Source organism: Ostrinia furnacalis, unplaced genomic scaffold, assembly GCF_004193835.3.
Source record: "Ostrinia furnacalis isolate ACB-3 unplaced genomic scaffold, ASM419383v2 OfSCF3063, whole genome shotgun sequence".
Taxonomy (NCBI): domain Eukaryota; kingdom Metazoa; phylum Arthropoda; class Insecta; order Lepidoptera; family Crambidae; genus Ostrinia; species Ostrinia furnacalis.
This window is the reverse complement of record NW_021133302.1, coordinates 192024-211246: the sequence shown is the minus strand read 5'-3', so window position 1 is coordinate 211246 and position 19223 is coordinate 192024. Positions and strand designations below refer to the sequence as shown.

At 40.6% G+C, this 19223-nt stretch overlaps 1 protein-coding gene across 1 annotated transcript in view; it reads right to left on the bottom strand.

Moving 5' to 3' along the window:
- Window positions 1–19223, bottom strand: part of sev (receptor protein-tyrosine kinase sevenless) — a 53309-nt gene that overhangs the window by 1659 nt on the left and 32427 nt on the right. Inside the window, exons 30-37 of the mRNA XM_028310729.1 lie at window positions 16638–16777; window positions 15955–16119; window positions 14977–15171; window positions 13949–14168; window positions 12434–12531; window positions 12237–12346; window positions 11735–11898; window positions 2–55 (exon numbers count right to left, since the gene is read on the bottom strand). Coding sequence (XP_028166530.1) covers window positions 2–55; window positions 11735–11898; window positions 12237–12346; window positions 12434–12531; window positions 13949–14168; window positions 14977–15171; window positions 15955–16119; window positions 16638–16777 — 1146 coding nt within the window. The remainder of the gene's footprint in view (window position 1; window positions 56–11734; window positions 11899–12236; window positions 12347–12433; window positions 12532–13948; window positions 14169–14976; window positions 15172–15954; window positions 16120–16637; window positions 16778–19223) is intronic.

Here is a 19223-nt window from a genome sequence, read left to right as displayed (position 1 = left end):
CCTAGGAAGGCGTTGTCATTCTCGTCCAGCAGGTAGGTGCGGTTGTCGATGGCGTCTGGCATGCGGCCCATGCAGAATATCGTAACAGATTAGTAACTTATTAAAATGCACAGGTTTATTGTTATAATGATGGGATTGATGAGTCATGCGTGACATTATGAGATCTGGCTGCCACTGAAATGGTTAAGTTTACACTTGGGCATTTATTTTGATGTAGAAATAATAATTTAGGTACACATGCTGATTCAAAGCATTATTTAATAGGAATGATAAAATTAGGTTTAATGGATTCATGGGATTGTAAAATCTCTAGACAAAGTAACATCGCTTCGAAGTGATTGCATAAAAAAGACGAGGTACATTACAAAATTGAATTTACTTCGAATCATTCGATTCAAATTCGAATTCGAATCAAAGATCTTCGAATCAAAGATGAAGTAACATTCGAATCGAATGTTACTTCATCTTTGAGACAATGAAAATGTTATTTCGTCCTTGCATTTAGGTTGCCATCTGCCCAACCCAATGCTCATGTCTGTTTCAACCTGATTGAACGGGGGCAAGAGTATACAACCCGGTTGAGTTAACTGCGCACTGGCAGCCGTGACGTCACATCGACGCTCTGGTACGGACGGGGTGTGGGAGGGAGAGAGTTGCATTCCAACGAGGTACACAGTTAGCGAGGGGATTATGGCAAAACCCTCCACTACAGTGGAGGAGGCTCATAGTCCAGCAGTGGACTGTAAAGGGCTGTTGATGACACAGTTAGCTCGATCGAGTTGTACACGTTTAAAGTCTGTTCGCCGAGAGTTGATAAATATTATGAAATGTCTTGCAATAGCGACTGTCGCTTAATTGAGAATGTTACTAGGTATGCAAAATCACTTGAAACCTATGTTACAGTTAAGCTTTTACATTTACAAATACATTAGTTTTTATTTCATTCAAAAATACCCAGTAGTTATGGTTTTATAGGCATTCAAAGTTCGCTTAAATATTGAGTCCCGCCGACGGTCACGTGACCCCGTGTGACGTACATTCACAGCGTCCGCTCACTAGAAAACGGATATAAACATACTTAAATAATTTTTTTTTTGTAAATACAAACTTATTATACATATTAACACCTAGACCCATCACAGAAATTAAAATTGAACCAAACCCAAACTTGATGCGATTGTGTCGTTTTATTGCGAATTACCTTCCAGCTCCATCATTAGACCCCGATTACTATATAGAATTAAAATACTCATCAATATAAAACGAACGAGCCCAAACTCGATGCATTTAAGTCGTTTTATTATAGAGTTCCTATGGCCACCTTCCAGCTCCATCATCAGATCAGCTCCATGTCATCATAATATTGCATGGTCATCCAAATCACATGTGTTTGCGAAATTTCAGCTTAATCGGTTGCCTGGAAGTGGGTCTTAATTCAGTTTGCAAGATTCCACCCATACAAATATGAGCCAGTCGTTGTAATATGACGTCACGCGCATAAAATGGCGGGCCGGCCGCCGCCCGCACTTTTAAAATTCAATATCTTGGAAACTAATTGACGTATCGAAATAATTCTTTCACGTGTATTTTTTATTTTTAACAGAGAATACAGAAAGCTAAAAAACAAAATTAGTGAACATTCTTCATTTTTTTTTTTTTTTTAAATACATAAATATTATACATAGTCACACCCAGACCCGTCACAGAAATTAAAATTCATCATTTCAACTTCTGCCCGGCCGGGAATCGAACCCGGGACCTCTCGGCATAGTAGTCCGTTCTGAACCACTACACCAAACGGCCGACAGTATGTCGTAGCAAAATTTGTTTTTACAACATGAAAATATAATATCTGAGGATAATTTCTATCAATATTTCGTTACGGAAAGTAATGGAAAGTATGTACTTTCAGCCTTGTGAGTATAATTTTTAAGGTCGTTTTCAATCACTGATTTTGTTAATTTTTATTAAATAAATAGGCTTAAGTTCTATAAACACAAATACATTTTCTAAAAGTCAATACCTTTAACTCTAGAACCCATATTTTTAATCGTGTAAATATTGTCAACTGACAAAACAGTGCCTAAATGAATAAAGCAATATTTTTGTTCCAAGGAAACCTTGTTATCGGACGCCCTACTTTGACCAGTCATATTTTCCTTTCTGTTAGCAATCTGTCCTCAATATTTTGCATTTTCACGACACACATATTCAGTTTGAATAATAGTTAATCAATTTTCGTTTACGGTCAGTTTCCAAAATTTGGTTTTTGTCCGGCCGTGGCAACACTGCAATGTGCGCTCGTCGCTAGGTCGCGACAGCAATATAATTACGCACGAGTGTTAAGGATGCGTAGCTTGAGGTCATTGGACAAAATTCTACGTGCTCACAGACCGGGCTTTAGTACGCAGAACTGACGGCCGATGGGGCAGCAAGGTTCTGGAGTAGAGGCCACGTACCGAAAAGCGCAGCGTAGGACGTCCATCAAAGATAAAAGACCTCATAATGTAGCAAGAAGGCGCTGGATGCAGGCCGCTACCAACCGGGCGATGTGGAATCATTGGGGGAGGCCTATGTTCAGCAGTGGACGTCTTATCGCTAAATGATGATGGAAGTCCTCATTCTATGCTTGAAATTAAATAGCCTTGGTGGTGTTTTCCTTTTATTTTTATACAGGGTGTTAGGTAAATGGTGAAGTCGTAAAATTGATATCATCATTTTAATTATTTTAATTTTCTTACAAATCTGATTTTATAAATTTTATTTTGTATGAACGAACATTAAAAAAATTAAAATGATGATATAAAATTTTTGACTTCACCACACCATTTATATGCATATGTTAACATGGGCTAGTGTCGGCTCATTCATATACCCGTTTACCTAACACCCTGTATTTTAGCACATATAAATGTTAGCTTATCAATTTTGATTGATTTTCACTTAATAATCGCCTTGTAATAGCATTGTAACAATTATTAAACAAACCATATTATTATTGATTCGATATGCCTTTACCAATTTTCTTTTAGTTAAAAGAAAAGCTTGAGAATGGCTGTGAGATATATTTTATGTGAGTATTTCTTTTAATACCTTTTTGAGATCTACTAAAGCCTTAATTACTCTTTTATTATTTTGGATTTACAGATTATTTTCTTTTTTTAATTAGGTACTTTATTTGCCGTACTAAAAGTATTAAACCCCTGAGCTACCGAATTCTAACGCTAGCAACAATTTGTACAAGTACAGCACATTATTTTCATTTTTCTCTATTTAGTTGTAAGTAAATATTTAATTACAGATTCTTTCACAATAGCTTCAATTAGAACTCAAACCATAGATTTCTTTCCGGACGAACGCTCTCACATAGTGTGGGAAGATGCCAAACTTAAGCCATCCAACGACTACATCGCTATATGGAACAAAGAAATGGGACCAAAGTTAAGATTCCCAAAAATCCTATTCCCTGAAGAAAAATTGCCCCAAAAACTCCCAGCTCTGCAGTGGCAAAAACCGGTAAATATCGAAGAAAATAAAGAAACAATATTCCTCAACCAAAACGAAAAAGAAAACGTGGTTACAGAATTTAAAAATACAAATGATGTGCAAGTGAAAAATATTGAAGTTACTCGGCCTCCAAAAGATGAGAAAGAGAAAACTTCTGATGAAGAAAATTTGGTAAAAGACAAAATTTTCCAACTAGCTCAGGACACGGAGAGAGATCTTAGCTCGAAGGTGCAAGCTATAGAAAAAACCCATGAGCTATTCAAGCACAATAGTTATTACAAACTAGGATTTCTAACAAGTTATATCAACACCACCCACCACGCTTTGGTCGAGTTGGTGAAGTACGTAGGCCGAAATAAAGACGACTGGGACGTGCTGAAAGTTTTGAATGCTTATGTACAGGTAAGTGAGAAAAAAACATACAGCAAAGTCAAGTTAACTGCGCACCGGCTAACGTGACGTCCCTGTACGACGCAAGCATATTTGAATATTTGAATTTGGCACTCCGCTGTCAATGTAAGGTTTCCAGACTTCTGGATCAATCACTCGATCTTATGTAGTCTCTGTGTGCTGTATGTTCTAAAATAAATCCGTGGTAATCTTCGTGATCTTTTCCTTCTTACGCTCCAACTCCAACATGGTAGCAGAGCGTATTTCGATCTACGGACCTCTGGGAGGTTACTCCGAATCGCTGTTTACGTAGTGACGAGTCTTTAGATCTCGATGGCATCTGGCTTCGCGTGAGAAGGGTGGCAACATTCGAAACTTGTGATGTTTTTCGGAGTAGACCCTCTGGCGAGGCGAAAGCCGGGTGCGGATGAATGCGAGGGAGTCGCATTCCGGCCAGGTAGCCAGTTAAATTGACGTCCGGGTTGTAGAATGGTCTATTCCACTTTGATCACTTGGCTTTGATGACCCAGGTGATCAAAGTCCACTTCCAGCGACAATTTAGTGTCCTTTGATCACCCACGGATATGAAGCCCTGGGTGATCCAAGTGGACTCCAGTTAAATTATTATTTTAGTGTCCTTTGATTACCTACATACAAATCACACCTCCTCTGAATAGACACGTGATATCCAAATATAGAAAATTTTTTACAGCGTAAAATATTTTATGGCGTTACTTAACTAAACAATGTTTGTCCGTACATTAAGTATAAGAGGAGGTGTGATTTTTATGTAGGTGATCAAAGGACACTAAAATAATAATTTTACTGAAGTCCTCTTTGATCACCCAGGGCATCATATCCTTGGGTGATCAAAGGACACTAAATTGTCGCTGGAAGTGGACTTTGATCACCTGGGTCATCAAAGCCAGGTCATCAAAGTGGAATAGACCTGTAGAATTCAGTGGGATGACCGTCTGGCCTAATGGGTAGCTCACCAGTCTACTATACCAAAGCTTGCGAGTTCGATTCCCACGCAAATGTAAGTAGGATTTTCTGAACAATAGCCTATGTCCGCTACGTTCTGGTTGCTGATGACCAAAATTCATAGAAGTAAATTATGGAAAAACGTAAAATAAACGTTTTAAACTTAATAGTTTCGCATCGATACCTAACATCAATTTGAACTTCCCGGAGTAATTAATTAATCTTATTTTTTATTCCAGATCAAAAGAACCAAAGAATTTCTGACCGAAATGCTGGCCACTCTAGCGTTTATACAAAGCAGGCAGTCTATGGCCATGCCGCTTAGTATAGCTGAACAGCCGAAGAAACGCGTCAGCAGTATAGCCTGGTCTTACTATGATGATGACCATTAATTATTGTATAAAGTCCGGTCGCCGAGCTGATAGAATTTCGTCCAATGACCCCAAACTACCCATCCTTATCGCTCGCGCGTAATTATATTGCGTGCGTGCGTAGTGCATTGCAGTACGAAGTTTCATACAAAGAATACTGGCCACCTCGAGTTGATACGGTTACGATCCCTTTCCGGGTTGATAAGTGTGCTTTGTCCTTAAGGCCCAGAACAGACGGTGAAACGCAACTGCAACGAAACTGCAACTTTCTGATGATTCTGATGAATGAAAATGAAACTGAAAGTTTCAAACTGGTCGCGTCATGTGTGATCTCTCAACGGACGCTATGGCAGGAACTTAGATGCAACTCAAAAGTAACTAGCAGTTGCAGTTTCGTTGCAGTTGCCTTTCACCGTCTGTTCTGGGCCTAAGTGATCGATTACTCACGGGGTCGGCTTATTTGAAAGTAAAAGAAAGTCATCAAGTATCAATTTCATTTATTTACAAATAATAAATAATCTCACAATATTATGCAAAGTTACAACTAATCAGATCTACGTATGTCGTGGTCTAAAATAGATATAAAGCCCGGCCCGTGAGCACGTGGAATTTTGTCCAATGACCCCTAGCTACCAATCCTTATCGCTCGCGCGTAATTATATTGCTGACGCGACTGTGCGACTGGCACCCGCAGTGAGTGTGCGAGCGCGATATCAAAATAATTACGCGCGAGCGATAAAGATGGGTAGCTGGGGGTCATTGGACAAAATTCTACGTGCTCACGGACCAGACTTTAGATCGTTTCATCCACTCGGACGCGCCTCACAATGTTAGGTCCCGGTCGCGCGGGGTGCGGGGAGTGTGGTCCGAGCAATCCGTAAGGCATTACTGTAGTGTGCGTGTGCACTCATGGAGCATTAGCGTGGACCGATAACACTCAAACATTCGCGAAAGAATGGTGGGGCGCGTCCGATCTACAACGTCTGTATAAATAAGTGTAAAACTATTAATACTATTATTATTATGGCATAAAACTCACTTATACACATTATTGTATAACTAGTACTATTGTATAAGTAATAATAAGGCAATTCAACTTGCCCTAAAATAATGCATTTCGGATTTTATTTCATTACGATAAGATTCAAAATAAAATCAATATGGTGCCAAACAAATATAAATCCGTCTATACCAGAGGCGTCTACTGGTGATATAAATTTTTAAATAAATAAAATATGTAAAATTCAATCACTTATTATTTTGTAAAATATAAAACAATAAAACTGTATAAATTCATTATTCATAATTTTCGTCTTAGTGAGGGTTTTCGCGAATGAAAGATCCGCCAGATGGCGGACGTGGATGTGGGGTCTGACTGCTGCGTGATTGGTGGATTTTGACATATCTGTCAATGTCATGTCAAAAATAACCAATCATGCAGCATTTGGACCTCGCGTCTACGTTTTGCCATCTGGCGGATTTTTCATTCGCGAAAACCCTCATTCATCACTTCCTAGTCCTTTCAAGTTGTATATTATGTTTCTATTTATGTATTGAGGGTCACTACATTATGAGTACATGTAAAAATATATTTATTTCGTCATTATTGCTATTTTCTTATTTATACTCGGTAAAAACAGCAAATATTTTTTTTTGCTGATTAGGTAAAGCCTGGTCTGTGAGCACGTAGAATTTTGTCCAATGACCCCAAGCTACCCATCCTTATCGCTCGCGTGTAATTATATTGCTGTCGCGACTGTGCGACGGGCGCCCGCAGTGAGTGTGCGAGCGCGACAGCAACATAATTACGCGCGAGCGATAAGGATGGGTAGCTTGGGGTCATTGGACAAAATTCTACGTGCTCGCAGACCAGAGTATAGTCAAAACAAGTACAGTCAGCGTCAAATAGTTCGTGACACCCAAAGTAGCCAAAAAGTTCGAAACACGTCTTTGTTACAATTGGAATAAGGTTGAGTTGTCAACTTTTTGGCCACTTTGGGTGTCACTAACTATTTCACGGTGACTGTACTTTCAAAACAAACGGGCCGGTCGTTTTATACTTATAAATACTTTATAATACTGTATAATAGATAAATAAGATTATATTCCATGAATTCTCACTTTTGTATGAAATTATGAAATCATCATACACTTGGTGGTGTGATTCGTGTATATCAAACTAGTCTGTTATTGGGGGAGGCCTATGTCCAGCAGTGGACGTCCTGTGACTAAAATGATGATGATGATGATGACCTATTTCAAACCAGCCTCTCTAAAAATCATTGAGGGAAGCCTTTAAGGGAGTCCTATGGCTGAAACATAGATAAAGAGAGATGCCATCTAATGCACTGAGTTCGAAACTCAATGTCGCATTAGAAATTCACACACACAAAGTAATCAAAATATGTGCTCATTATCCACTGCGGTATCAGTACAATACCCGGCGATAAATATTGCACATCGCCCTTTAGAAAGAGACAATCGGCTAATTTCGGTTTCGTAGAGCGTTATCACTGTCGCACTTGAACAACGACTGACAATGACGTTTTGTCAAAGTGTAAACAAACTTTATTTTAAATGCGTGCAATTGATTTTGTGAATTAAATTGCTAAAAACTTTTTATAGTCGTGAAAGAAAAGTGGTTCACAATGTGTTATAGCATTTGTCGAAGAGAAATACTGAGGGTTCGGACAATATTTTTATTGAATAATGTTTTGTCAATCATATAGGTAGTGTGCGACAGAGATAACGCTCTACGAGCCGGAATTAACCGATTCTCTTTCCAAAGGTCGATGTACAATATTTATTGCCGGGTACTGTACTCAACGTTCGAATAATCTTTAGCACTACGCAAGCAATGTAAACCGTTTACATTATGACGTCTGCAGCAATGTGTTCTGTTTTTGGGCATATTGCCGCGACACCGGCCCCGCCCACTTGTCACATATCTCTTTAGTTTCTGTGTGGGCTGAAATGACGATGATAACATTGATGATGATGATGATGATGATATATAGTTCCAAAATACTGGATTGTCCTGTCGATGACATTGACAGTGGGGCGCCACCGTCAATACCGGATCGCTGGTTCAGATTTTTGCCATGTTGGAAACCATATAGTTGAACGATGGTAGCGCCCCCCTGTCATTGAGTTTGGCGGGACAGTTCAGCGTGGGTCATCTATAGATGAACTATATCTACATTTTGAGCGCATAGTAAGTCGGGGGCTGTTTCTCATGGTGAGAGCCTTGCATTTTGGGGTCGCACGGCCATACCGATTGGAGCGGCATGTCTTCGGGGCCCATCACCACTTGTTGCATTGGGATCTGTGAACAAAATAGAAAGATAAGTATATTTGAAAGATATTAAAAATGGATCCAAAAAGTAGCCTAAGGTAAAGAATATATTTTTTTTTTGTTCATAGCGTCGCGTCGCGTTACGCCGCGTTTATTCGTTGAATATAATACTGGCCTATATACTCGTAGTCGCATAGGACACACGTCGCGTCAAGTTACGTCGCATAGCTTCGCGTCGCATGAAGTATTGGTCGCATTACGTCGCTTCATGTAGCATCTTGTCGCGTCCCGTAGTGTCACGTCACGTAGTGTCGCGTCGTATCGTGTAGCGTCGTGTCGCGTCACGTGTATATTGACCGGTCGTGTATCGCTTCCTAACCTAGCCGTCGCTTCAAGTAGCGTCATGATGTAGCGTCGTCTCGCGTCATGTAGCGTAGTGTCGCGTCACGTGTATATTGACCGGTCGTGTATCGCTTCCTAACCTAGCCGTCGCTTCAAGTAGCGTCATGATGTAGCGTCGTCTCGCGTCATGTAGCGTAGTGTCGCGTCACGTGTATATTGACCGGGCGTGTATCGCTTCCTAACCTAGTCGTCGCTTTAAGTAGCGTCATGTAGCGTCGTGTCGCGTCATGTAGCGTAGTGTCGCGTCGTGTAGCGTACTATCGCGTCATGTCGCGTTTTGTCGCGTTGTGTCGCGTCGCGTGTACACTCACCGGTCGCGTGTCCCGCCGTTTCCCGCGGCTGCGTTTCGGCCAGGGCTTCTTGAGGTGCACGTACGTAATATGCGCCCGCTTCTCGCTGGCGTGCTTGAAGCCCTTCCCGCACATCTCGCATTTGAACGGTTTTAGTCCCGTATGAATCTGTAAAAAGAAGTATATAAGAAAGAAGAAATGGCTGAAAAAGTTTTTTCTGGCACTGCCACTTCTTATTAGCACCAAACTATCCTCTCTCTCTTACTATCCCCTCTTACTGTTCTCTCTTACTCTCCTCTCTCTTACTAACTTACTATGCCCTCTTGCTATTCTCTCTCTTAAGTGCCCCTGTCTTACTCTCCTCTCTCTTACTAACTTACTATGCCCTCTTGCTATTCTCTCTCTTAAGCGCCCCTGTCTTACTCTACTCTCTCTTACTAACTTACTATCTCCTCTTACTATCATATCTCTTACAGAGAGCTGAATAAGACAGGGGAGCTTGACAGAAAGTCTCTCTATTAAGCTCCCCTGTCTTACTCTACTCTCTTACTTTCCTATTCGCTGGGTGGGGGAACCACGAAACGATCGCAGCGCGCGTCATGGCCAAAAAAGGAACTTTCTGTGGCGGACGCTGTCACTTTTTACTAGAGAGATTTACGTTTTTAGTAAATAAACATGAGTCACGAAGCTTGCTGCGTAGTTAATTGCAAAAACAATGGCAGAAATAGTGATAAAAAATTCTACAAATTTCCACAGGCAAGTTGAAAACGAGAACAATGATGTCGTGTGTGATTGGTCGGAATCCAGTTTTTATGATTAATTTGGCCATGCTTAACTGAAAATACATAAAAGGATGGATTATTGAGAGCACAAGCACTCATAAATAATCGTCTGCTATTTACATGAAATGCGTTATTCGATGAAATTTGCTTATTTCTTTACTTACTTCTCATGACGACAGCCATGAAAAATCCGTAATGTAGGTACTAAGCGAAATCTATTGATTGTGCCATTTTAGACGAAAAATAAAAAAGGCTTACCTTAATATAGATTTAGAATATTTATTGGAATAAATGTAAATTACAATATTTAATTAAAATTGTTCGTTTGTAAATAACTCGTCGTAATGACAGCCGGGCATTTGACATTTCCAAGGCCACCGTATTTGCAACCGCTAGTCGGCGCTGTCATCGCCCACCCAGCGAATATGTGACTTTTATCTCTTAGGCCCGGTTTTTTGATTCGTAGTTAAAATAACCAATGGTCAAGTTTGACAGATGTCAAATGACAAGTGGTTAAATAACAGAAAAAAATGTTTTTCGAACAATGGTTAGCTTGACTTTTAGTACATTTTTTAACTATTAGTTAGCATTTTGTTAATATTTAAGAGCCATTTCACAAAAATATTCCGCGCGAATTTAGGTAAAAGCTGTCAACGCAACGTCAAAAGAGTAAAAAGAACGCTGAAATGGACAAAAAAATCTTGAGCCGTGACCGTATTAAGACTTGATTTATGTTATTAATTTTAAGGTAGAATGAGGTATTCAAACTTGATAAATTAATTTAAATTTTTAATAGAGTTTAATAAGTCTTTTATATTTCGATTCATAATGAAACACGAATAGGTATAATATGTAAAATATATATTAAGTACAAAATAAAGACAGTNCATTAGACCCCGATTACTATATAGAATTAAAATACTCATCAATATAAAACGAACGAGCCCAAACTCGATGCATTTAAGTCGTTTTATTATAGAGTTCCTATGGCCACCTTCCAGCTCCATCATCAGATCAGCTCCATGTCATCATAATATTGCATGGTCATCCAAATCACATGTGTTTGCGAAATTTCAGCTTAATCGGTTGCCTGGAAGTGGGTCTTAATTCAGTTTGCAAGATTCCACCCATACAAATATGAGCCAGTCGTTGTAATATGACGTCACGCGCATAAAATGGCGGGCCGGCCGCCGCCCGCACTTTTAAAATTCAATATCTTGGAAACTAATTGACGTATCGAAATAATTCTTTCACGTGTATTTTTTATTTTTAACAGAGAATACAGAAAGCTAAAAAACAAAATTAGTGAACATTCTTCATTATCGCTTTCTCTATGGCGGGCGTCGTTTGTCACAACGCGCAATGAGTATCATGGTACGAGCCACACAGCTGTCGTAGATTTCTACTTTTTTGGTAGATTTGAGGCAAAGAGAACGATGATTTGGTAGTGCGAAATCGTTTAGTAGATTTTGGTAGATAATTGGTATTTTTAGAACATTCTTATAAATGGTAGTCCAAAATTAAATTGTAACCGAGCCGAGAATCCAGGCCAAAAAAAAAGGCCAGGCCAAATAATCTACCAACTTTTTCATTATATCGACAAAAATAATTAGCGGGCCGCAATTTATAATGAGTTTAGAACCTCTGATATTTAATTTTTTTTATCAACTCTCGGCGAACAGACTTTAGTTCGTGTCAGATGACGTCACTCACCGTCAGCCAGCAGCGTGAGGTAATGCGGCGTGGGCTCGGGCGTAGCGGTGAGCGTGATATTGGGCGAGGTCTTGTCGCGCAGCGCCGTCACCACTTCTAAGCAGTGCCGGAACGACGGCCGCGCCTCCGCTGAGTAGCTCCAGCACTTTTGTAGCAGCTCGTAGCTGGAGAGAAACGGGTTTAGTGACGTGTGTCGTCATAAAAACAATGGTGTTTGATGTCATAGAGACAATGCTCTTGAGTTATCAATGATATGAGATATAATCAGTAAATAGTAGATGCTCTTCTTTTGTAATACCGACGTTTTACTGATTAAGGGCTGATTTTTCAATCCTCAGATATGTTTTAACTGAAGAATAACCTTGTCATTTTGACTTATTTCCCATACTAAAACTGTCAATGTGCCAAACTTATTCTTCAGTTAAGTTATCCGACGATTGAAAAATCAGCCCTTACTTGAATAATACAAATAATAAGTTAATGCAGTTTTAAAAAAACTTACAACACTGCAGGACAATTTGGCGGCCGATCTGGCGTTCCACCAGCTCTGACGTATGCCAGCACTTGTCTATTAGTACGCGCCGGGTATGGCTGTTGTCCCAGCGATAAAACCTAATAGAAGTGGAAAAACAAAACGTTACTTTCTTATATGAATATTTGTGTATAAGATTTTCTTTTGATATTATTGAGTATACTCACCTCCCAACATAAAACTCCCCACGCCCAAACATCAGACTGGCAAGAGAATACACCATCCACTAGGCATTCTACCGCCATCCACCGGACTGGCAGCAAACCTGTAAAGCAAATGTAATTAACGATTAACGCACCTTTATATTCGAATTTGAGATCTTGGTACTTTGGCTGTGAAAAAATAAATAAGAGTGTGCGAGTCGATAGAAAGAGGATTTTATACTCCTTTCTAAACTGAACGTGCCGATTCTTTAACTTTTGGCCCCTATTCAAAATGGTATAATATTATCATGCACCAACCTTCCCCCTCCTTCCTATAGTAGTCGTTCTTGTAAATGTCCCTCGCCAGCCCAAAGTCTCCGATCTTCACCACTCGGCCGCCGGCGCGCTGCGCTACTAAACAATTGCGGCACGCCAGGTCGCGGTGTACGAAGTGCATCTCTTCAAGGTACCGCAGCCTTTCGTCACTAGTCTATGGTATAATATTATATCATGCACCAACCCTCCCCCTCCTTCCTATAGTAGTCGTTCTTGTAGATGTCCCTCGCCAGCCCGAAGTCTCCGATCTTAACTACGCGTCCGCCCGCCCGCTGCGCTACCAAACAGTTGCGGCACGCCAGGTCGCGGTGTACGAAGTGCATCTCTTTAAGGTACCGGCAGCCTTTGGTCACTAGTCTATGGTATAATATTATATCATTCACCAACCTCTCCTCCTTCCTATAGTAGTCGTTCTTGTAGATGTCCCTCGCCAGCCCAAAGTCTCCGATCTTCACCACTCGTCCGCCGGCGCGCTGCGCTACTAAGCAATTGCGGCACGCCAGGTCGCGGTGTACAAAGTGCATCTCTTCAAGGTACCGCAGCCTTTAGTCACTAGTCTATGGTATAATATTATATCATGCACTAACCTTCCCCCTCCTTCCTATAGTAGTCGTTCTTGTAAATATTCCCTCGCCAGCACGAAGTCTCCGATCTTAACCACGCGTCCGCCGGCGCGTTGCGCTACTAAACAGTTGCGGCACGCCAGGTCGCGGTGTACGAAGTGCATCTCTTCGAGATACCGGCAGCCTTTGGTCACTAGTCTATGGTATTTAATATTATATCATTCACCAACCTTCCCCCTCCTTCCTATAGTAGTCGTTTTTGTAAATGTCCCTCGCCAGCCCGAAGTCTCCGATCTTAACCACGCGTCCGCCGGCGCGCTGCGCTACTAAGCAATTGCGGCACGCCAGGTCGCGGTGTACGAAGTGCATCTCTTCGAGGTACCGGCAGCCTTTGGTCACTAGTCTATGGTATTTAATATTATATCATGCACCAACCTTCCCCCTCCTTCCTATAGTAGTCGTTCTTGTAAATGTCCCTTGCCAGCCCAAAGTCTCCGATCTTAACCACCCGTCCGCCGGCGCGTTGCGCTACTAAGCAATTGCGGCACGCCAGGTCGCGGTGTACGAAGTGCATCTCTTCAAGGTAGCGGCAGCCTTTGGTCACTAGTCTATGGTATATAATATTATATCATTCACCAACCTTCCCCCTCCTTCCTATAGTAGTCGTTCTTGTAAATGTCCCTCGCCAGCCCGAAGTCTCCGATCTTAACTACGCGTCCGCCCGCACGTTGCGCTACTAAACAGTTGCGGCAAGCCAGGTCGCGGTGTACGAAGTGCATCTCTTCGAGGTACCGACAGCCTTTGGTCACGTCCACACACATGTTCAGCAGGTCCAGGAGAGTCAGGGATTCGGAGGTGTACTGCAAGTTTTAGATAGTTTCTCATAATATTTGGAGTCACTAAACATGGTTTTAGAGTCTGGTTTTGTTGCACGTGAGAGCTGCACAGGTCTTGACCAATTCGATTCTCTTCGGTGTTCGTTTGTCTTGTGTTGAATTTAACCGATTGAGTCCCAGACGGCATTAATTAATGTCATAACAATTGATTATCTATTGTGTCTAGATTCGCGGAGCTTGAAGGATTAAAAGAGCGATTCTCGTATAATAGAGATCATCTCAAAGTGAAGGATTCGATTTCGTGATCTACTACTACTACGAGAGACTAGTGTCGCGAATGTTGATGTACGACTAACATATTTCTAAGAACATTGTTACTAATAAATATAGTCTCTAAGTTCAAATTGTTACTAACCAAACTATGGACTGCTTTTGTCTGAAAATAAAGGATTGTTATTTTTTTTTTTAATGTTACAAACTTCTGAGGGTCTACAAAACGGGATGGAAACGCCATAGAGTTTACTCTCTCATCTATGGTCTACAACAAATAACAAAGTGCTAATTATAATCTCAAACCAGTCGAAAAATGGTAGAAAGGCCTTTTTTGTATGGAGTTATGACGGTTTCGATTTCCGATTCGACCAAAAAGTGCAATTTGTGCAAGGGGCGGCAGATCCTGTCTGTAGTGTCTCAAAGTTGTGTCCCAAATATATTTTGCCATTATGACCGGGATCATCCCTCAAGCAGCATAAATTTTGGTAATGAACGGAACAGTTACATCGACTAAGTACACATGAAAGGTCGACTACTAGGTACTTCATAAATTCCTTACCAAGTTGGCGCGCTTTTTCCTCAAATAGCTGAGCAGGTCGCCGGCCTCCATGAGTTCCATGACGATGTAGTGCGGGTCGTTGTCGAGGCAGACGCCCAGCAGCCGCAGGATGTGCTCGTGCTTGAAGTTCGACATCAGCGCCGCTTCTTTCAGGAACTCCGTCTTCTCTTGCTCGGTCGCGCCTTTTCGCAGAGTCTAGAACAGTGGTTCCCAAACTTATTTAGTCTACTGCCCACTTTGAGAATAAATTATTTTATAGCGCCCCCCATTTTTTAGTCAAGAGTCGAGCTCGTGTAGATGACGCCTCCCAAGCCTACACAACGTCCCGATTTTTTTTCTGGGTCTCTTACCGCCCCCCTTTAAGCCTGCAGCGCCCACAAGGGGGCGTTATCGCCCACTTTGGGAAAGACTGGTCTAGAATATAATATTATAACTAGCATTAGGTATGGATAACAGTAAGTATAATGAATACTTTAGAGCTGACCCAGATGATGCAAAATTCCAATATGAAAGCGACTACGCGTCGGTTTATCGACAACGATACTTACGCCCGTATTCACAAACGATGCTTTGCTTGCTTAAGTGAAGCAGCAAATCGAACGCACAGCGTTCAATGGTTCGTGAGCTCTGTGATTGGTTCGTGTGTGTGAGACCTCATAGTAATGTTTGTGAATACGGGCGTTACTTACTGACGTTAATACTTACGTACTTACTTAATTTACATTGTAAAATCACACCTATTATAATCTATTAAATAATAAATGCAACACGCTGGTTAGAGGATGTATCTTCTGAGTATATCCCGTACAGGAGCTTGTTTGTTGGAGCCCCCTTTCATTCAAGAAATATATTTTTTTACAGTAGGAATTTTGACGAGGAAAAGAGAATGCACAAAAGATCGTAATTGGCCGAAGCGCTAAGTCATGGCCCACACCTCCATTAGATAACTACTTCAAGAGTATAAGTATTAAGACTTACCTTGACTGCAACCTTGGTGTCAGCCGTGGCCCCATTGATCTGCCGCGCGACACCTTCAAACACCTCCCCGAAGGCGCCGGAGCCCAAAAAGTTTGTAAGCGTGATCTGCTCGCGGCGGATGTGCGGAAGACTTGCCAGCTCCGCATCCGAAGGGCAGAGCACGCCCTGCTTTAGAAAAAAGATTCATTTCATCATCATCAACATTCGGTAATAATTTCCCCCCTGTATTATGATATGTCAGGGTCCAGGCCTCCCTGAAAAATAACCCTAGATACGCCAAAGCTGTGGCTACGATAAGAAAAGCTGAAAGCTGGATAAGCTATTTCGAAAACGGAATGATTCAGTTATTATCTTATTGGCCTCGAGATTCTTTCAACTTCCATAAAATATATTGGCTTTTACTATTTCTTACAGTTTTTGGACCCGTTACTGACACTTTAACAATAATTTACCCTTCCTACTTATTTATTGTTTTGACTGGGAAATGTCTTCTATAATGATGTACAAATTATATTGATTTTATGAATTTACGCAAGAGGTCCCCTGCGTAAGATATAATAAAAGGTTATCTGTAGTACCAGTAGTACCTACAGTTGTATTTAATTTACGTCATATTTTATGAGCTAGTAAAATGTAATATAATGTTGATTGTTATTGCATGCTAATATTAATTATTTTATTACCTGGTTATAAAGAATATTCGTGGAGTGTCGTATCGGTAGCTGTCGGAGCGTAGCTAATTCAACATCTGGACCTCTTCTGGGTACGATGTTCTGGATTTGCATTTCTATTGCGGCTTTCTTCTTCGAACGATTGTTGTATGCTGTGAACAAATTAAAGAATGTATACTCTGAATTCATACAATAGGTTCAGTGTCCTTTAGCTATATTCAACTACGACGTGCCGTCTTCATATGACATGCATAGAGTTGTAAATTTTTACGACGCAGCTAGCCAGTCGACCACTGAAAACCAAACGTCGTGGTGCTATGCACTGCGGCATTATGCAGACAGGAAGCCTATTTGGCATATCGTCGTTCATATTGCAATTTGTTCTATGTCAAAAATTTATATATTTGTTTTTTAACGTATTAATTTCTGTAATTTGTTGTTCTAGTGTGCCAAATAAATGTATTTTATTTCATTCTTTACTTAATACTTACTTAATACTTTTATTGCCTAACCACATTAGCATTCACATTTATAGGTCTTACAATTTAGGCAGTTATACAATGTGGACCCAGTTAGGGCACAGCAACTTTAGGAAGGAGACAGAACGACGATCTTACTAGTCAAAAGAAATTAATGTACAAATTGAGTTTGGTGGAAATGTCATTATTAAACGTTTCGATAATTATAAAATAAAGTTAGAATTAATGAATTATTAAAAATGGAAAAATATTGTTAAAATGTCATGCTAATTATTGTCAAGTGTTGAAATGTCATGTTAAATATCAAGTGGTAAGCAGTTAGGTCCTACTAATTTATTATTCAGGTCAACATTAATAAATAATAACCTAAAAATCCTTAAATGTCAAGAAATTTTCAAAATAAATATAAATAAATATGTGTATAAATTAAATAATGTCAAAAATGTAAAATCATGTCAAAATGTTAAATCATGTCAAAAACTTATCGTCTAAAAATTCTTTCAAATTATAATAAGTTTTCTGATTAAGTATATTCCTTAATCTATTTTCAAATGTCCTGCTATTTGTTTCAGCTTTTAGGTGTTCAGGTAGGTGATTGTAAATTTTTATTGACATAATAAGTGGCCCTTTAGTGTGTAGTGTTAACTTGGATTGTGGTAATGCTAGGTTGTTCTTGTATCGTGTAGGATAACGACGGTGTGTTTGGTCCACGATCTTCGTAGTGAACGCTGGGTATTTCCTTACGAATTTGCAAATTTCAAATATATAAATCGAAGTAAGGGTTAATAACTTGTGTTTTTTAAAGTAATCTTTGCAACTAACAGATTCGTCAATATTTTCTATAATGCGGACGCATTTCTTTTGGAGTATAAACAGATCATTTACGTGTGTGCTATTACCCCACATGATTACTCCGTATCGCAACCATCCGTACGCGTAGGCATAATACGCAGTTAAAGCTGATTTTTTGTCCGTTGTTTTCTTTAGTTCTCTTAGCGCGTAGATAAAGGAAGATAATTTCGTTTTTACATTTTGTATATGAGCTTTCCAATTTACGTGTGTGTCTATATTCAGCCCTAAAAGAGTAAATGTGTCCACGCATTCTATTTTTATGTTATTAAATGAAAATTCAATGTCAAGGGGGAGTTTTTGGTGGGGTCTAAATTGCATTAATTTTGTTTTTTTATAGTTAATTTCTAAGTTGTGGTCAATCATCCAGTCACTAATTTTATTAAAAATGTCATTGAGTTTAAAATTAAGATTTTGGCTATTTGTGCAAGGTAATAATAAAGAAATGTCATCTGCAAATAATACACATTTGTCACTTAATATTTTCGGGAGGTCATTTATGTAAATTAAAAAAAAAAAAAAAAAATTTCCTTAGCAATTGTTGCTTGCACGCGGCCACATAGCCTCCGACACTAGATCTCTGTATAGCACGACGTTATACTGTAGAACACGGTAGCTCCCCGTCCCCAGTCAGCAAGAAGCCAACAAGGCGGCCAGCACGGCCAGTTGCATGTAGCCTCCAACACTAGACCACTAGCACGATACTTAGGCAGTTGGGACTAACTTGACATTAACTGGTTGGGTTTTTATTGGCGGTCAAGCTGTAAATCCTGGCTACACAGGAGTTGCAGCGGTGGAAACGAGAGGTGGGAAGGGTCCTGTAGCACGAGCGCCTGCAACTAGTACAAGGGCAGCCAGTACTGCCACGGCTACTGCCAGCGCAGCGGATTGCGACCGACAGCGTGCCCCAGCCGTAGCTGTTGCGTGTAGTCTCCGTTACTAAACCACTAGAACGGCATCATCGTTTCAGCCAAATGATGTCCACTGCTGGACAAGGGCCTGTAGATACTCATTGTAGAACACAGCAGCGCCTACAGCCAGTACAAGAGTAGCCAGCACGGCCACGGCCACTGCCAGCGTGGCATTGAACGAGCTCCAGCCGTCTCTATATGGCCACATGTATCCTCTGATACTATACCATTAACACTGCATACTCACTGTAGAACACGGCGGCGCCTACAGCCAGTACGAGCGCGGCCAGCACGGCCACGGCCACAGCCAGCGCGGCGTCGAGCTCGGCGCCGGCCGACAGCGCGCCCCAGCCGCAGCT